We start from the raw sequence: 19,432 nt of genomic DNA on the forward strand, positions 1-19,432 counted from the left end.
CACAATAGACTACTGGCAATAGTCGAGAGACAGCCCAAACTGACCTACTCTGGTGATCAGATGGCAGAACACCCTAACTGTCATGATAGAACTCTCATCCAATGACTGATGGAAGCAGATGCAGAGATCCATGGCCAGGCCCCAGGTGGAGTTCCAGGAGTCCAATCGGCAAGAGAGAAGGGGGATTATATGAGCAAGAGATACTGAGACTATGATTGGAAAAAGCACAGGAACAAATAGCCAAACTAGTGGAAACACATGAACTATGAACCAATAGCTGAGAAGCCCCCATGGAACTGGACCAGGCCCTCTGGACAAGTGAGACAGTCGATTAGCTTGAACTGTTTAGGAGGCCCCCAGGCAGTAGGACTGGGACCTGTCCTTAGTGCATGAGCTGACTGTTTGGAACCTATGCCTATGCTGGGACACTTTGCTCAGCCTAGGTGAAGGGAGGAGAAGACTGGACCTGCCTCCACTGAATCTACCAGGCTGAGCTGAATCCCTAGGGGAGTCCTTGCCTTGGAGGGGTGGGAATTGGGGGTGGATTGGGGGGATGGTGGGTGGAGGAAGGACAGGGAAATCCATGGCTGATATGTAAAATTAAATTAATTAGGAAATTTTTAAAAAAGAAGAAGAAATTTGCTTCCTTATATAAAGTGCCCATAGTAGTCTCAGGTAGTTGTTGTTCGAATCTCAGACGGTCTTTTAATAAAAATCCTGATGTCAGGGTGAAAGCTGAAAGATCAGAGAAGCAGAGCAGCCAGCCACTGGTTTTTACCTCAATGAAATCCTCAGCCTAAAGAGAGGTAGTTCCTGTCTCCTCACATCTTATAGACCATTCTCTGCCCAGACATCACTTCCAGGGATTAAAGGTGTATGTGCTTCCCAGTACTGGGATTAAAGATGTGTGCCACCACTGCCTGGCTCTGTTTCCAGTGTGGCCTTGAACTCACAGAGATCCAAACTGATCTCTGCCTCCTGAGTGATAGGATTAAAGGTGTGTGCCACCACTGTCTGACCTCTATGTCTAATCTAGTGGCTGGCTCTGTCCTTTGATCCTCAAGCAAGTTGATTAGAGTACACAATATATCACCACAGGTAGTCACTATTAAGCTTCATTTCCCTTCCATGTTGATGAGACTAAAAAATAAGGCCAGAAGTTTAAGTTGGAGATTCACAAGGTTCTGATGGCAGACAGTGATGATGAGATGAAAAGTTTTTCGATGAGAAAGAAGAAACCTAAAAGGTTTGGGAGAGGAAACAGGCACTTCTTAGCTTCTTAGGACTCACAAAGCACAGAGTACCATCCCTCAGACTGTTTTTGTTACCTATATAGTATTAATGAGGAAAGCAAGTACAGAGTAATTAAATAATTTGTGAAAGCTGTAGTCTCTCTCTCTCTCTCTCTCTCTCTCTCTCTCTCTCTCTCTCTCTCTCTCATTCTCTCTCTCTATCTATCTATCTCTCTGTCACACACACACACACACACACACACACACACACACACACACACACACACATCTATTCACCCTAGAAAGGGAACTCATGACACACCAAAGTAATGTTTGCACCAGTGTCCAACTTGGTGCACCATGGAGTTTTTATTTGGAGTATGGGTAAAGGGTTATTTACAAGAAGCAGAGATGATTCACAAGCAGCTACATCACCACAAAGCCCACATCAGCAAAAGCTCAACAAAGTCACAACCCTCAAGCTTTCCGCATAGCTTTCAGGCAGTTCAACAGTCTGAGAAATCTCTCAGCTAAGTCTTCATTCTGCAGCTCAGATAGCCAGTCTCTTTCCACTACAGTTTACTCCTTTTTGTACTGCAGGGGATGGGCCTTGTAGAACATTCCAAGTTTCTGTTCTTCCATTGTTTATCTCCTGAGTCTCATGGGACTCCTTCTCCCTCCTCAAGGGAACGTTTCAATTTGGAAAAAAAAAAAACTGTCATACAACAGAAGGTCATCCATGTAATAGGTAGGAAAACTGTGATTCACTTGCAAGCATCCTGGCCCCACATACTGTACTTCTAACTAGGCTACCAGGATGCCTTGTGTGATGAAAGGTGGGCTCAGAAAGACAAAACTGGAAGGGGCAGCAAGGACAAATGCATTGTGGGGCCTCTATATAATATAATATATGACAATACATCCCTTAAAGATAATGATGTAGATGAATGGATAAGATTATGAAAAAATAACTTCAGTATATTTTTAGCTTAAAAGAATGAAAAGATAAAATAAACTGTAAGACCTCATGTATGCATAAGAAAAAGACTAGAATATACAGCAGAAAATCAACTGTGCATGTCTCTGGGGAATTACAAGTAAATTTTCCTTCCGGTAATTTTCATACTTTTGTTACTTAGGTCAAAAGTAGTCCGTTTTTATTTTAAAGAATTTTACTGACAATCTAGAAAGAAGTAATCTTGCCATTACTAAATCAACTGAGACAAAAATAGAGATATGGGGGGTTAGGGAAATGGATTGATTGGTAAGGTGCTTGGCATGTAAAATATGGACCTGAGTTCAAACCCTAACACTCTGTTAAATGCTAGGCACAGAAAGCCTGCACTGATAACCCCAGTGTGTGGGAGACAGATAGGAGGATGCCTAGAGTTTGCTGGCCAGCCAGAGTAGCCTACTTGTTCTGTGAGAGATCTTATCTCAAAACATAATGATTGAAGAAGACACAGATGTCACCCTCTGGCCTCTACACACACAGGAACACACACGTACAAACAGTGGAGAGATGATCCACCAGGGACAAGGAAAATTGTGACAATTCCAAGGTTATGATACAGAGAAGAATGGCATGCTAACCCATGGACAGAAATGGGGAGCCAGGAAGAGATGAGGATCAAAAATTTTGCCAAACCCAGGTTTGGGCTCAAAATATAACCCTAGCCAAAAATAACCAAAGGGAGATTGGACAGAAAATGAAACAAAACATGTTTTTTTCCCCTCTGTAAACCCTTTTAACAGCTCTTTATTGAGACATAATTCAAATGTTGCATAATTCACCCCATTGGAGTATGCTATTGAATGACTCTTGACATGTTGAAGGTTCTACAGTTGGAGAATGTGGTCACTTTTATAGCACACAAAGACTTCCTGTATATGCTGGCTGCCTCCATCGCTTTACCCCCGACTCTACCTCCAGTCTAACTGACCACTTGTCATATAGTATACTGTCTTTTGGGACTGTCTTTTTAAACCTAGCATATCTGTGTTTACAGTTGTCATCTATGTATATCATTTATCAGTACTCCATCCTTTTTTATGGCTAGTCCACTGTGCAAATGAATATATGATAATTTGTTTTTGTGTGTCCAGTTATGGTCATTTGTGTTTCCACCTTCTGGCTATTATGAACATTGTCAGCATAGACATTTCTGTAACAGTTTTATTTTATTTTATTTTATTTTTATTTATAGACATGTTTTCTGGATTTGGTATAATAATATCCCATGGCCGTAACAAAATACGTGATGTTAGAATTTTTTTTAAAGGAAAAGGGTTTACTTAACTAACAGATGTGGAAACTAGGAGTCTGCGGTTGGGTAGCTCTATCCGTTTGACCTTGGTGAAGGCCCTCTTGGCTAGTTACACAATGGCAAATGACACAGCGAGAGTGTGAGACTGCAAGCCAAAGACTAGGAAATGACTAGCCTTGCTCTTTTGTAACAACTTATTGTTTTTGTTGTGAGAACTACAAGTCAGGAATTATCATGCATGTCTGTGAGGACAGCACCCCACTGATCTAATGACCTTCACCGGGTCTCTGCTCTTATAAGATCCCCTTTTTCTCATGGCACACTCTGTGAACTAAGCTTCCTGCATAGGATCCTCAGACTATGTACTCAAACCATGCCCAAAGCATAGCACCCACTGGTCTGTTCAATCACTGAAGGGAAGGCTAGACCATTTCCAACAGTGGCTGGACCACACTACCCATTCCTAGCTTTATGGTGTGTGTTGGTTCCAAGTATGAAGATCTCTGTTCTCCACAGCCTTTTTAACCTTTTCATCACAGAGTTCTCAGTGAGTATAAAATAATATTTCACAGTGGCTTTGAGTTGCATTTTCCTGGTGTCTTATGTTAGTGAGCATCTTTCTTGGTCACGCTGTGACTTCTTTGGAGGAATCATTCGTTTAGAGACTTTGCAGCATTAGGTCAAAGCCTCCACTAGGATACATGCATAAGAAATGAATCCTTTCTTCTCAGAGTTCACTTCTGACCAGGTTCCCTCCTTCCTTTCTTTCTCCTACTTTAGGAAGACTGTAATGGAATCTTCAGAATTAATGTAAGTGTGTCCAAGAACTTAAATTTGAAATTAAGACCGGGAGAGAAAAAGCCTGGATTTTGGGTGCCCCGTGTTTGGTAAGCTCATCAGAAATATATCCTAAAGCAATACTACACTTATTCATATTGGAATTTAAATCATGATAATTTGGCATGAGATTAAAATAATTCTCTTTAAAAATACTGAGTTTTTTAAAACAATATATGGAAAAGCATTATGTTGTAGCATTAAAAAAAAAACAGTAAGAACCAAGTGGTACATTGAATCCCATGTTTCTTTGTGAAACTAATAAAATGATACTTTAGTGTTTTTCTAATGAATTAAAGTACATATCTGGATGCAATTAGCTTTTAAAATTAATGAAGCCTTAAAACCAAATATATATAATCACATTAAAGCTGAACTCATTCTGGGCTTATATCTTTAAGAGGGGCTGATGTCCTTATAATAGTGACTGAGAACTCTAAATTATAAAGCTACTTCAGTTACAAAATCCATGTACACTGACAGATCTCCATTGCTGAAACACTAGAGAAGAATAATTGCTAGTGTAGATGATTAGACCCAATTCTTTCCTTAAAATCCATTTTGCTGGGAAATGAGTTTTCAAAGTATTTCCACCAAAAGTAGGACCTGCTCAGTGACTTCTTTCTCATCTGCTTTATCAATGATTATGAATAGAATTTTTACACTTCATTAATAATCTCAGTGTCCTACCAACTTCCCTTGACCTTTTAATTACCCTTTAAATTTTCTTTTTACATTTAAGACTAATGAGTGAGCCACAGAAACCCTGTTTTTGTCACAACTGACTTTCTTTTCTACTCATCAAAACTTTTTTCAAAGGAATCACATTTCTCCAAGCTATAGCCCTGACTCATTTTTATCTTGTTTTGGCACTTCTCTAATATAAAATTCACTTTAATGAACAATTCAATATGATTGCTATTGGGTTTTTTTTTTTTTAACATCTAACAACTGTGGAAAACAGTTAATTTAGGACACAGGGCTTGAGCATGGAGAAGAGGAATATGACTCATGGGGAAATTCTTATCCAATACTCACTTAAAAACTGGTCTAATTTACATTGAAATAAAAATTTGAAGAAGAATAAAAGGTTTATTTTGGTGAGGTGAATATTCATTGTACTATAAATAACTTATTTATATGAAGACATCAAATGGGGTTTTCCATCTGCTGTTCTGGGATTTGGGCTAAAACCTCAAAGCTGATCTTAATTCTAAAGACAGCAACTCACCAGAACTTACTAAGACCTTATCACCCTCCATCATCCAAGACAAGCAGAACATGAGAGTAAATGATTCAGGGGAAAGTGCTATGGTGTCCTCCCTTCTCACTGTCGGAGAGGCCAAGGTGCTCCCCATCCAAGTTAAATGAGCCCCATAGGAGAAACCTTACTATTAGAGCTTGGCAGAGCAGCAAGAGGCTTCAGGGCAAAGCTGCTTTTCCACCTGCCAAAGCCAACTACCTCATATACCTGATGGGTGATATGGTCCTTTCTTAGAGCCTCCTGTCTGGACCATCTTGGTTGGAATTCTATTGCAAAGGGCTATGTGCAGGGAAGAGGAAGGCTCCATTGAAGAAAACCCTGGTGTGTTTTTAGGTGCAGGAGCTGAAACTCATATCAGGAATGGTGCAGTTGAGCATTGCAGGGGATTAATAGAGAATTTGAAATATAAAAAAAGCCAGTTGATCAGTTGATAACCACTATTGAAAAGCTAGCTTGTTGCTAACAGTCAAAAGGAGTGTGCGCCACATCATATGGGGGTACACACAGGGAAACACCAAGGTTAGTCACAGGCAGAAGAAAGCTGTAGGGAAATGCTGTATGTTGGATTTCCTGGTTCCTGGAAAGGCACAGGAAGACAGGACAAACTAATGATGATTCCACCAGACTCTGGAACATAGACATTAGAACATAGAGATATAGAACCCCTAGTGTTCCCATACTGGTGATAGGTGGTTGAGATGTGAAGTCTAGGTTGAATGCTTCCTATATGAAGACCACATACCCATGAAAAAGATTCTAACCTTATGAAAATGTGATCAAAAAGCTTTGCAGCCTCTGAAGATGTCAGGACAGGAGCCATAACTCACTGCAAAGCCATGTATTGAGACAAACAAACCTGCTCCAGACCTATGTAGCATTCAACTTGTCCATAAAACCTGTTATATGCAACTTTAAGTATAATGTTGCATTATTATTGAGGAGTAGGGGTCAAGTTTAACATTTTTAAATCCCAAAAAAACATAAGGGTGTCACTTGGACATCAACACACAGGTCTTTGCCTGTTTGTCCTGGATTGTAGCCTGGGTTCACTGTGAAACAAAAATCTTCAGTCTAGTAAATGCCAACAGTAGTTTTGACACTTTTTAAACTTTCTTTCTTTAATCTAGTTAGAGTTAAAAGCTGAAATTTTTAATTTCATATTAGCTAAATGTAATTAAGAAAATAACTTGGCTGGGCGGTGGTGGCACACACCTTTAATCCCAGCACTCGGGAGGCAGAGGCAGGCGGATCTCTGTGAGTTCGAGGCCAGCCTGGGCTACCAAGTGAGTCCCAGGAAAGGCACAAAGCTACACAGAGAAACCCTGTCTCAAGAAAAACAAAAACAAAATAACTTATATACGGAAGTATGCCTGAAGAAATGTTTTGATAATTAAAATTAAGATATAAATATACACTGTCTAATTCAGGAAACAGAGTAGCTCCATAGTCTTTCTTCAGATAAAAATACATTCATTTTCCTCTGAATCATCCAGACTTGAAGAGATTAAAAATTACCTTAGCAAAAAGGACTAAGCATACATTATATCATGAATATCGTGTGTTTTATTTTAAACAGAATATAGGAAGTAGCTTGAACAAGTGGGAAAAAAAAAACAAAGTATTCTGCTTTTTACTAATTGTGCTTACACAGTGCTTACAGTCACTAGGAATGCTTGGCATTTACTCAGCTGTAACCTGAAGTGGAAAACAGAAAACAAATTACAAACAATTTCATATAACATGCTCAGAGTTTTGATATGCATCAACCAGCCCCTAACCTGTCCCCCGGCTTACCAAAAGTTCACTCTCCAGGTCATTTTAAGTAATGATCAATATTTCTAGGCAAAGGTACATTGGGTCTTATGGGGGCTCAGGCTCAAACAATCTAAAAAGATACAAGAGTCTGAGAAGTGAGCAGTGCAAAGAAGACGTCTCATCATCAAGGTTCTTTTGTTTTCTTCAATATCCATCTCTGTTTTCTACAAATGGCAGAAGTGCAAAGAACGGCACACAGGAGACCCTAGCCCAAAATGCCTCATGCCACCGAAGGGTCAGAGGAGAAACACACTGGTATTTTAAAGGACAGAGGGTAGGAAATACGTGAGGAAAGGGAAGGAGCCGGCAGGTGAGTAGGAAAAAGGGAGTGGCAAGGAGAAGAAGGGTAAGAAGGAGGGGTGTTACTAGGGACAGGTGGCCAGGGAAAGGGGAAGGTCCAGGGGTAGGTTTGTAGGAAAGAAGGAAGGGCCTGATGCAGGTAAGTATGGAAGAACTGGGACAGATAGAGACAGGCAAGATCACATTTTCCATAGTGCCCATCTACCTCAGAGAAGGATCCATTAGCTTTATTGTAATCTCAGGGGCTCTGGTTCATGTTCTTCAGGAGGCAAAAGAATGACCAAATTCTGAGGTCAAAACCAGTCTTAGTTTTATGGCTTGGATAGACAAGATTGCAAATTAAAAAAAATTAACCAGAAAAGATGTTTTAAACAGCCTTACAATTCAAATGGGGGCTGTATGTGAAATGATGATAATGGTTTATATTTGGGACTTACTGAAGCCCTCTGGAGTTACAGATCAAATTTCAAACTTGACCATTTTGATAGCACAGCATAAACAAATACTTCATATGATTAAACTGGAAAGTCTTATTTTTCAAAATGCGTTATATTCTTTCAACTGCGTGCCTTGTTTTTCTTGATTTAGCCTAAAAATTTTTTCTTAGCATTTTCTAACCTCTAAAATATGTGAGACATGAAAGCAGTTTAAGTTGCTGCAAATTTAGCTGCAAAAGCACTTTTGCATAAAGAAAACAGATGAGTAAGAAAGATTGACATTGGATCTGAGAGCTAGCTCCCTTGGTTTTGTTTTTTTTTTTTTTCAGTCCTTATGCAAGCAAATATTGGGTATGCATAGTCCCTATAACCACTGTCTACTCTAAAAGATGGGAAATGTAATTGATACCCTCCCCAAGGAAAGATTATTGCAAAAATCCAAGATGGTATATTTGTACTTTCATACAAAAATATAAATCAGAATTCTAAAATATGAATATCTGAGTGGAGCCTCTACATTGATACCAAATGTGTCTGACAATCGGCCTTAAGCCCTGAGGACCAAGTCAGCTGCAAGTCTTAGGCTTTCTCATTAGATCCCCATGTATTATAAAGACAAAGCTAATGACTGTTTCTGTAGTTAAGAAAGCATAAAAGATTGAAAAATATTGAACCAAATGTCTCTCTAGAGTGCTGACTTCATGAAGGTTAAATTTTGATAGATGAGGTAGTATGGAAAAAACTGATGAAAGCATAATACAGAAGGAGGCAGTGGGATGACCATATTCAACAGCTCAAGGCTATATTCTTCATCAACCTCAGAATGGGAAACAGTCTTTAAATTCATTGAATTCATTAAAATCACTTAAATCTTTTAATTATTTAAAATAGCCTCTCATAAAGAAAACAGGATGAAAACACTGAAAATGTATTCTACTAACAATGAGAATATGTTAGCTAAGACCCATAAGGTAATAAAAAGAAACACTTTCACAATTGAGAAACAAAAAGTATTAATTATTAGAAAACATAGATTTGTGCATCCCTTCCCCACAAAGAAAATAAAGAATGATGGGCCAAGTGTTTAAAGAATCATGAGTCAGTAATGGCTACTGATAGCATACAAACACAATGCTATCTTATCAAAGGAGTGCTGTATGGCCTAACTTCCCCCAGTTGAGGACGCTTCACCCAAAATTATAACAGCTTATAGGTACTGGCCACTGGGTGTGCACTGGACCCTCATCCAGCATCTCTTCTTCCTAATTGCAGGGCAAATCCTCGGAACTTTAACTTTGACAATGTGGGAAATGCCATGCTGGCCTTGTTTGAAGTTCTGTCCTTGAAAGGCTGGGTAGAAGTGAGAGATGTCATTATTCATCGTGTGGGGCCGGTAAGCAAGCACGTGGAATTTTCTACATATATCCAGGGCGGTTACCATTGGCTCTAATAAACAACATCTTTCATTTACACAGATCCATGGCATCTATATCCATGTTTTTGTGTTCCTGGGTTGCATGATTGGACTGACCCTTTTTGTTGGTGTAGTTATTGCTAACTTCAATGAAAACAAGGTAAGTCTTCTCAGATTAATAGCACAGACTTAATTTTTGTTCTTGCCCTTGCTTTAAGCTAATTTTTTTCCATACACAGCATGGAGCCACGTTAAATTAAAATGTTACTCATGTAACCAACCTGTATAAGTCTTTTACAAGCCACATCACTGCTGCAGTTTTGGTTCATTACTTAGGAATATAATTCTCTTGCTAAATTTACCCTATGGTAACAGTAATTCACCTACAGCTGAGAAGCACATCTCCTGTTGTTCAGATGAGATGGATATACAGTGGGCTACTAAAATGTGATAGCTTGAAGTTATGCTCTGATTGCAGTCTGTACTGCCTTTACAAAAATGCAAACTGTGTGCTTCTTTGTTACTCAGTGAGTGAACTCAGAATTTTAATAAGGTAGGTAGAAGCCACATAAAATGCAAAGGTCAGTTCATAGAATAAAAATATTTTTCTACATCTACAAAAACTTTATATATACTTCCTGAACTCAGGAAGCACCCTCAGTCTTAACAGCTCTCATGATGGATACAGAATCATGGATAGGAAGACAGCAATGTGGTTTCCTAGGGAGCACACGTTTAAGGAAGAACATTCTATTAGTGTCCCTTGGCTATTGTTTTTCTGGGAGAGGCTGGTTAAACTCTCTTGGGAGAGGTTCTGTCTGCAGGAATCACACTGAAATGCACAGAAGTTTTAAACACTCACTAGACAGAAAAAGCTTCTGCCAGATCTCAAAACACTGCAATGTCTGGATGAGAAAGCCACTACTATAAGGAATAACACTTGGGCTCAGATTCAGACTCTTTTCCTACAACTGCAGGGTCTGTGATTCTTCGAATGCAAGAGCATTAAAACCTCTAAACGGCAAAGTTCCATTTGCCTGTGAAGCACCTGCTGTTCAGTTGTGCACAGTGATGACTGATTCTCATGCATCCGAGCCAGAGCTCTTTGGTTTGTGTAGCTACATGTGAGACTATATCATTCACTGTCCCCAGGCTCAACGTGTGTGGTACCACTGACTCAGTCAATTGCCACCTTTGATGTGTGCCTAATGAGCATTTCACTTCATTCAGCTTTTCAAAGACTACAACTTAAAAATCCCCCTTTGGACCCCAATACTACTCCAATCCTCAGAATCATGGACTCTTAGAGCAATAGCAATCATGTCACCCAGCCCCTCTATTTTACTTCCTAACACGTTCATAAACGAGACACTCTAACCCTTCAGTGTGTTCAGTTTAATACCGGGCAGAAAGAGAAAGATGTATCTTTTCAGATGCCTTTGAGACATGTGGTGTAGCAGACACTGGGAATTCCAGAATATAGGAAGAGGCTAATCAGCCCATTACTAGAGAGATGAGGCACTGCCAGTCCAGGATAGTACACAGGTCCCTGTGCAGGTGCCTGGATGCAAGAGGACTGGGCTCCAGGGCAGCTCACAAGTCCACCACATAAGTGACCCAGCATACAATGCTCAGTAACAGGAGGAAACTGCATAATTAACTGTCAGTCTTGAAACAGCTGTGAATTGCTGAGGATTGTTTGCCTCCAACACCATAGTTATGTCCTAAACCAGTCAGGAAGTGACAGCTTGTTTGGGAGCATGGTGTGTCAGTCCAAACAGATGCCAAGAGGGTGGCAGAAGTCAGCAGCCACTTTACCAGATGTCACAAACTTAATTTGTTAGCTCTTGTGTGTGTGTGTGTGTGTGTGTGTGTGTGTGTGTGTGTGTGTGTGTGTGTGCGCGCGCGCGCCTGCCTGCCTATAACTCTAGTTTCAGGGGATTCAAGTCTTCTAAATCTCATGGGAAATGCACACACATGCTTTACATAAATGCAACATAAAGGCAAAACACATAAAATAAAATAAATAAATCTTAGGGGGAAAAGTGGGCAGGAAAGATGACTTTAGTGAAGGTACTTCCCAACAACTGATGATCTGAGTTAAATCCCAGAATCCACATGATGAAAAGAGACCATTGCAATGTTTCTGACCTCTAAATGTGTGCTGTGGCATGTGCATATGTGTCCATACATACATACACATACAAGTAAATAAATAACAAATGTAATAATAAGACTTGTTTTAAATACAAAGAAAAGCTTCATAAATAAATACAGATTGGATACAATTTATACCAATTTAAAAATTCTAAACAAATTTGTTCTTGTGTACTTCTACAGTCAGAAAGCATACATTTCTGAAAACCAAGCCAGGAGGGTATTCCACTTACCTTTACAGAAGGAAGTGGAGAAAAAGAGTGACATTCCCCCCAACCCTAGTTTCTTGGATTATATGTATGCCTCTGTAATGTAGTATAATAAAATTGAATGTAGAATAATACAATGCAATATAGTTTATGTGCATTTTTATCAAGTATTCCACTTTATAACACAGAATATCTGATCCCATCTAGCAAACTATCATAGCATTCATTTCTGAAATAGAAAAATTCTGTGACTTATCTCCTAAAATAGTCTTATGATTGCACATTTTAGAGTGTTTAAAAAAATGTGTAAAGAACAAATGCCCTCATTCAGCAGCAGCTCTACAGACAAGGTGTCATTGGCTACTATAAAACTAAACTAGCCGCATTTGTTACTATCCTTTCTGGAGAATGTAATTATGTAGAAAACATTCGAAAGTTTCTCAAGCCTAAAGGTTATAGGTCTTCAGTGACACACAGTGGAGGCTGCTGAATGCCCCAGACATGCACCCTCCATGTTGGGAATGCCTCTCAATGTACTGCTAGTTCTGATCCTGTCTATCCAACCTACAGTGCTTGCAGACTGTCTTTCTGTCAAGTCTCCATATTGGTCCTTTTCTTTTCCTGCACTGTTTCCTTTGTTTCCAAGGGGACGGCTTTGCTGACTGTAGATCAGAGAAGATGGGAAGATCTCAAGAGCAGACTGAAGATCGCACAGCCTCTTCATCTCCCACCTCGGCCTGGTATCAAAGATACTCTGATTTTATTCATGTTGGGCACTAGTATTCCTGACTCCCTAAGAGCCTCAGATTTAAATTAAAATAATAATCGTGAAGCCACTAGGGGGTTGTGCATAAGTTAATATGGAAACAGACTCTAAACTGCTGATCTCTCTGTAAGGCTATTAAAATCAGTCACCTAAAGGCTGTGCTCCAGTGCTCTTGAATAAGCCTTAATGAAAAAAACTGAATTTTTAAATAAAATATATTTGTGCTTGCCTTTTAGAAATATTAGGGAAATGTATTAAGCTGCCAGAAATTGAATGATACACTTCTCCTTCCAATGCGGATGGTGCTGTGTGCTGTCGTTTTAATATCGAGTGCCAGCCATTCCTGCAAAGCACTTCACAATAGACAGAACTGGGGGCGGGGGGAAGGCTGTAATAGGTTTCAAGATGAACATTAAAGAATATGAAAGACAAGAAAGTAAATCTGGCCCATGTCTAAAGTGCCCTTGCCTACACCTTTCTTTTTCAGATAATGATGGTTTTAGAGCTAAAATGTATGACATAACCCAGCACCCGTTTTTTAAGAGGACCATCGCATTGCTGGTTCTGGCACAGTCTGTGTTGCTATCTGTCAAGGTATTGTTTCATCCTGAGACTTTTGGAGTGAATTTCACATCTCTGGTGTATCCAGGAGCATTGCAATTGGGTATTGTCATTTGTAGCCTCTGATCTTTAGTAAAAGTAAAAATTGGTGCATATGCTAAGATGAGTGGCCGAGAGGAAAAAGTCTGTCTAGCCGATGTTACAGTGACTTTTGCTCTGGTTGCAGTGGGACGTCGAGGACCCTGTGACCGTTCCTTTGGCAACAATGTCAGTTGTCTTCACCTTCATCTTTGTCTTAGAGGTACAGTAATGAGTCTGTTGCTCTGGTGGAAGCTAAGAACAGTTAAAAGGAAAACAGTACCCCACTTTGATGGCACCTACTTCCAGCTCTGTGTTCTCTTGTTTGTGAAAAGGTGGATTTCATGGTCGTCTCCTTTTGGGCTGTTCTGCTTAACTTCAACAAAGACTTCACTTTATATTTCTAAATTTGCTAACTGTTGAAACATTCCTGCTAATTGTTGTGTCTGAGCATTGGCCTGCCTAGTAACAGGGTTTGCATGTTTGGAGCACAGGACACAAGCCACTGTTACTCAGGGATTCAGATTACAGCACAGATGTAAACACGCCAGCAGTGCAGCCAAGATTATCTAAAATGTTTTCCCTTTGTCACATCTATTTACCATTCAATCTTCTTTGAATTTCAAGTGGATTATCATTTTTCTGTAAACTGGCTCATTTCCCAAAATACGGTTTTTCACTCAAGGTAGAAAAATAGCCTGCAATGAGTACTTATCCATCAATCTAGGGGAAAGAGTGTAGAAAATAGAAATATGCAGCCTAGTTGCCTGTTAAAAAATGTATCTTTGTGATTAACTCTTTTATTAACTATATCCTATAGTTATATCCTATATATTTTATTAATTATATATAACATGACTTAGTTGATTGATTTAAACATACCTAAGCACTTGCCCTGTGTCTTCCTTTCTTGTTTTCTTTAGGTTACAATGAAGATCATAGCAATGTCACCAGCTGGGTTCTGGCAAAGCAGAAGAAACAGATACGATCTCTTGGTGACATCTCTTGGTGTTGTGTGGGTGGTGCTTCACTTTGCTCTGCTGGTAGGCACATCTTTAAACTTTATTTTAGCTGATAGTTCTGTTTAGCTCCTCTTGGGCATTATATCAAATCCCCAAATCCCAGCTTTGATCATGAAAGCCCTGGGACAAGCTTGCAAATTGTATATGCATACATATATGTGTATATATGCACACACTTACACTTCTCACACAGGCAAATCTGGGTCCTCAAAGGCCTATAGTGTGCAGAACTCAAAAAAGGCTAGAATCAGAAGACTCAGACCTTACACTCTGAGACAGAGCAGCGTCCACTTCACCCCATCACAAGCAAGATTTATAATGTAATCCCTATGTACTCAAGGCACTCTTCTCTCCCACACATCTCATACCAATTATCTGAACCCATCAATCTCTATATGTCTGAGATCCAGCCCCAAATCTACAGCCATGGGAAAATTTGGATAGTCTACAGTGGTGTTGCCCAATGGAAATAAAATATGGTCACTGATGTGATGCTGGCTCACACTGTATACTCTAAGCCAGTGGTTCTCAACATTCCTAATGCTGTGCCCTTTAATACAGTTCTTCATGTTGCAGTGACTCCAACCATAAAATTATTCCCATTTGCTACTTCATAATTGTAATTTTGCTACTGTTATGAATCGTAATGGAAATATGTTTTGGAGACAGAGGTTTGTCAAAGGGGTTGTGGCCCACAGATTGAGAGCCACTGCTCTAAGCATTATAGCAGCCTATAAGGCATAAATCATAAGAACCATGTTTTCATTAGTCTTCTATAGGCCCAGTGTTATCAGTGTTCCACATTTTCCCATCTTCTTTAATATTAGAGGACTGACAGGAAGTATCCAGTACTCCTAGAGCCCATTTGCTTGTCAGAAGGGTCTTGCTCTAGTTTGAATCTGCCGTAGAGTGGCCTTCTCAAACCAGTGGTTGCCTTCAGCATTAGAAGCTGCTTAGGTTCTCAAGCACCTGTATTCACCCTCTCAAATAATAAATGGCTTTGAATATAACAATGAGAAAAGCACTGTAGGAGAATTAAGAAGAAAGCAATGTACAAAACAAAGACATTCACTGCTCTCATAAACGTCATCGCCTGAAAAGCTAGAGAGACAAACCAGTGAGGGCCAAGGGTGTTCTGGGAAAGATGAAGGAGATCCCATGTTCCCACGACAACCATGAGGAGTAGGGTCCTGGAAGGCATTTCCCTAAGGAACTGGACTCCATCTACAGAATATTTCAGATGCCCTTGGCTAGGATGAGAGGGTGCAGGGACTGAACAAAGGCAAGGTCTTGTGGCTGAAGTAGAAAGAGCCGGGGCATATAATACAGCACAAGGTTTGGACAAATGGAGACATAAGTCTTTTTAGGACTTTGGAGTCCATGTGAAAAAAATCATCCAGTCATTATCCCAGGGACTGTGGTTGCCATGACTTCTAGAATATAAAGACTTTAACATGTCTACAATAAATCCTAATCTGATATGGAAAGAAGAGGCAGAAAAACATGTCCTGATTGTATTTACTCTATCTAGACAAACTTTTGACTAAATGCTACTCACTCAAAATGGAAGAATGCAGTAGGCTTCCTAATCTCAAATGTCCCCCACGAGGAAATTCTAAGCCACCAAAAAAAAAAAATCTTTTCTATTCTGCTTGACTGCTTTTGTTCCTCCCCTGAGAAGAACCTCTGGTCTGAGAAAAACAATCATTCTTTGCCATATTTTGCAGTGGACTACTGGGAAGGAAGGCACAGTCCTTGTATTCCATCCAACAATACTATGTGCCCACATTCCTGTCCTTTTGCCTCACCAAGGAGCTCAGTGGACCCCCTTCCCAGGAACCCATCTGGAACTGTTGTCATTTGGCTAGGTAGCTCCTGGAGAATGCTCATGCTTTGGCATCAGCTGAATGTCACTGTTGTTATGCTGTGGCCAGTGGCATCTTTGTTTCTCAGAAGAAGCCTTGTGAATCATAAGTCACAGAGTGATCTCTGGCCCTCAGCACACACTTGAAGAGCAAGCAGATGCAGTCCTCTTGAGCTGGGGGTGGGGACAGGGGTCTTTTTCTAAAATGGACTGATTTGTTAACAGGGGACTGATCTCAGAAAAAGTGCCTTCAAGTAGTCAAAGATGACCTTAAAATTCTGATCTTTCTGCCTCCACTTTCCAAGTGCTAGGATTATACACATCACTACTACTCTGGGAATGGGATATTGAACCCAGGGTCTTACACACATGCTAGGCAAGACTTCTATCAGCTAAGCTGTATTCCCAACTCCTTCAAGCACTTCTTTTCAACATCTGACCACTCTTTGTCATGATGCCTTTATTTCCTGTCTCATTCTGCTCCCTCCCATTGCATGGCTACCCTGTGCTTTTCTTTCCCTGTCCTCAAAAGGGCTGGTCACTGCTTAATGTGAAATGAATTTCAAAATACAGAATTCAGTTGAGCAAAACAAAACCCAAAGTTTTTGTCTGAGATTTGATTTTAAATCTAATATTTATTCATGAGTTTTTGCAGTGACCTTTTCAGCACCTTTATTTTAGATAAATTTCTTATAGGAAGTTTCACATTTTATTAAACTAATTATTCACTAGACTTCACAGAAGACAAAATGAAAAATGGAACCATAGCAGGATCTTTTGTGCAAATTGTAAAAACCTGTCTTCTGTTTAAATTTCAGAATGCATACACCTACATGATGGGAGCCTGTGTGATTGTCTTTAGATTTTTCTCTATCTGTGGAAAGCATGTAAGTCTGTCATGCACAGTCCTTTCAAAGGTCATGTAAGCATTGAATCACTGGTGCCAACTGACCTCAGCCAGCCTGGTTGTTATAGTCAACAAAATACTAAACATCATAAGTCAAGATTAATAAATATTAAATATCATGTTGAATAAGTAGCTTAATTAGCTTAGACTATATTTCCTGTTGTTATTATGTTTATCATATTTGCTGAATAAATTCAGTCATAAATGAAAGAAAACATGTTAGCTCTGAAACCAAAAGCCAGTGTCATTCCTAATGTGCCTTAATTTATGTTTATTTAAATTAACTTAATTGCAAAGGAAATTTATATTTAATGATAATGTTTCCATTACTCTAGACTCCTTGTTAGCATTTATGTACACCACACACTACCTGTGTTCTCCTTTTTATGGGATATTGTTTCACACATGGATTCTATATATCCATGTGATTGGTAGGTTTAATAATTGGTGGTTATTTAACATTAAACCATTCTTATATTCAGTTTTTTAGGATGTCTGTGGGGGATAAATAAATTTACTTGCTATAGGTCAATAATATGCTGACCTTATAAAGGTCTGGTTAGCAAAAGAAGAGGAAGTGAAAGGATAAGAAGTTTGTGTTTTTAATTCAATTAATTTCTCTTGAGTGACTGAACTGTTTGAAGTATGAATAAGGTTTCTCAATGCCAGATGGTTTTTGAATAATATTTAGATTTAATATCTAACGGGAAACAACTTTCAAATGATGTACTTGGGAATCGCTATGCAGCCAACCTGCTTATAGATTATTCACCAGCCTCTCCACAGCTAGAACTGACTCTCCCTCCTTCTCTCCTCCTCTCTCCATCTGCCCTGACACCGCACCCGCCCTCACTCACAGGTGACATTAAAGATGCTCCTTCTGACCGTGGTTGTCAGCATGTACAAGAGCTTCTTTATAATCGTAGGGATGTTCCTCTTGCTGCTGTGCTATGCCTTTGCTGGGGTTGTTCTGTTTGGTACCGTGAAATATGGAGAGAACATAAACAGGTCAGCGTGCATTTGTCTTCCTATGCAATCCTTTACATAATAAAATCATGAATAACAACTAAGTTTCTTGATTACTAAAGACTTAGGGGTTGTGTAAAAAATAATCTGTTGAAAAATAAAATAAACATACATATTTTAAATGACATTTTCCAATTGACAAAGATAAGCATGTTTATTTTAGAATCCTTAGAAAATGCAAGAACAAAGGCCAGGCGGTGGTGGCGCACCCTTTAATTCCAGCACTCAGGAGGCAGAGGCAGGTGGAGCTCTGTGAATTCAAGGCCAGCCTAGGCTACAGAGTGAATTCCAGGAAAGGCACAAAGCTACACAGAGAAACCCTGTCTCAAAAAACCAAAAAAATAAAAAATAAAGGTTTTTTAATTCTACCCATTGTTGGGAATAACAACTTCTAATTCAGTAGTTCAGTAGTTTTTCTATCCATATATTTCTCTGAAATGCTCTGGGAATAAAACAGGTTTTTGGTGACTTTCTTTTTTAGCAAAGTGTAGAAAGATAGAACCTACAAAATCACTCTGCTATGAGAAAAGCATTTCTGAAAGTTCATCTTCCACATTATGGAAGCATCTGCTCTGTTATCTTAAAGGTTCTAATACAATAAAACAGGTACAAATGCCTCACTGGCAGGTGATTTATTTGGTAATGGTTGAGTTTTCTTTTATGACCAGGCAAAGGAAGAAATCACTTCTTAGTAGCCAAAGCTCACCCAGTCATTCAAGATGAAAGTTAGTACGTTGGTGACTCTGTGAGAGCTGGCTTGTGAGGCAGCCCTACTGCCATTAAGAGGCTCTAAGCTTTGGTAATAGTAACCTGGCAACCAAGCTTGAAAAAGTCATCGTTTTGGTGGTGACCACCATATTGCTTCATGACAATGACAATTCATGCAATCTCCATTCTTTTCATTTTTTTTCTTAAATTAGGCATGCTAATTTTTCTTCAGCTGGCAAAGCCATTACTGTATTATTCCGAATCGTCACAGGGGAAGACTGGAACAAGATTATGCATGATTGTATGGTAAATATCCCCTCATTTTCAGTGCCTCAACATAAATGCTCATGCGCATGGCAATAATATTCTTGTTAGCATAAAGCCCTTGAGTTAAAAAAAAAAGAATAATCTGACCATCTAGTCCATAAGTTGCACTTTTTAACATTACAAGATATGAATAGCAGAAGCAAAATATCCAAAATATCCACTTAATATAACTCATAATAATATTTAATAGTGAGCATTGTTCTTTCCTTCCTATCCTTCATAGCTTAGCAATCAAAACAAG

General features: G+C 39.3%; 1 protein-coding gene across 5 annotated transcripts in view; it reads left to right on the forward strand.

Annotated features, from left to right (window-relative positions):
- Nalcn (sodium leak channel, non-selective) overlaps positions 1 to 19,432 on the forward strand; it is a 309,764-nt gene that overhangs the window by 275,604 nt on the left and 14,728 nt on the right. For all 5 annotated transcript variants that reach the window (XM_028868293.2, XM_028868291.2, XM_028868295.2 and 2 more), the window contains 10 exons: positions 4,280 to 4,386; positions 9,425 to 9,545; positions 9,628 to 9,726; positions 12,579 to 12,672; positions 13,186 to 13,292; positions 13,486 to 13,560; positions 14,261 to 14,380; positions 17,042 to 17,110; positions 17,990 to 18,138; positions 19,077 to 19,170. In XM_028868293.2, the coding sequence (XP_028724126.1) occupies positions 4,280 to 4,386; positions 9,425 to 9,545; positions 9,628 to 9,726; positions 12,579 to 12,672; positions 13,186 to 13,292; positions 13,486 to 13,560; positions 14,261 to 14,380; positions 17,042 to 17,110; positions 17,990 to 18,138; positions 19,077 to 19,170 (1,035 nt within the window). The remainder of the gene's footprint in view (positions 1 to 4,279; positions 4,387 to 9,424; positions 9,546 to 9,627; positions 9,727 to 12,578; positions 12,673 to 13,185; positions 13,293 to 13,485; positions 13,561 to 14,260; positions 14,381 to 17,041; positions 17,111 to 17,989; positions 18,139 to 19,076; positions 19,171 to 19,432) is intronic.

The sequence above is a fragment of the Peromyscus leucopus genome, chromosome 9 (genome assembly GCF_004664715.2).
Source record: "Peromyscus leucopus breed LL Stock chromosome 9, UCI_PerLeu_2.1, whole genome shotgun sequence".
NCBI classification, from domain to species: Eukaryota; Metazoa; Chordata; class Mammalia; order Rodentia; family Cricetidae; genus Peromyscus; species Peromyscus leucopus.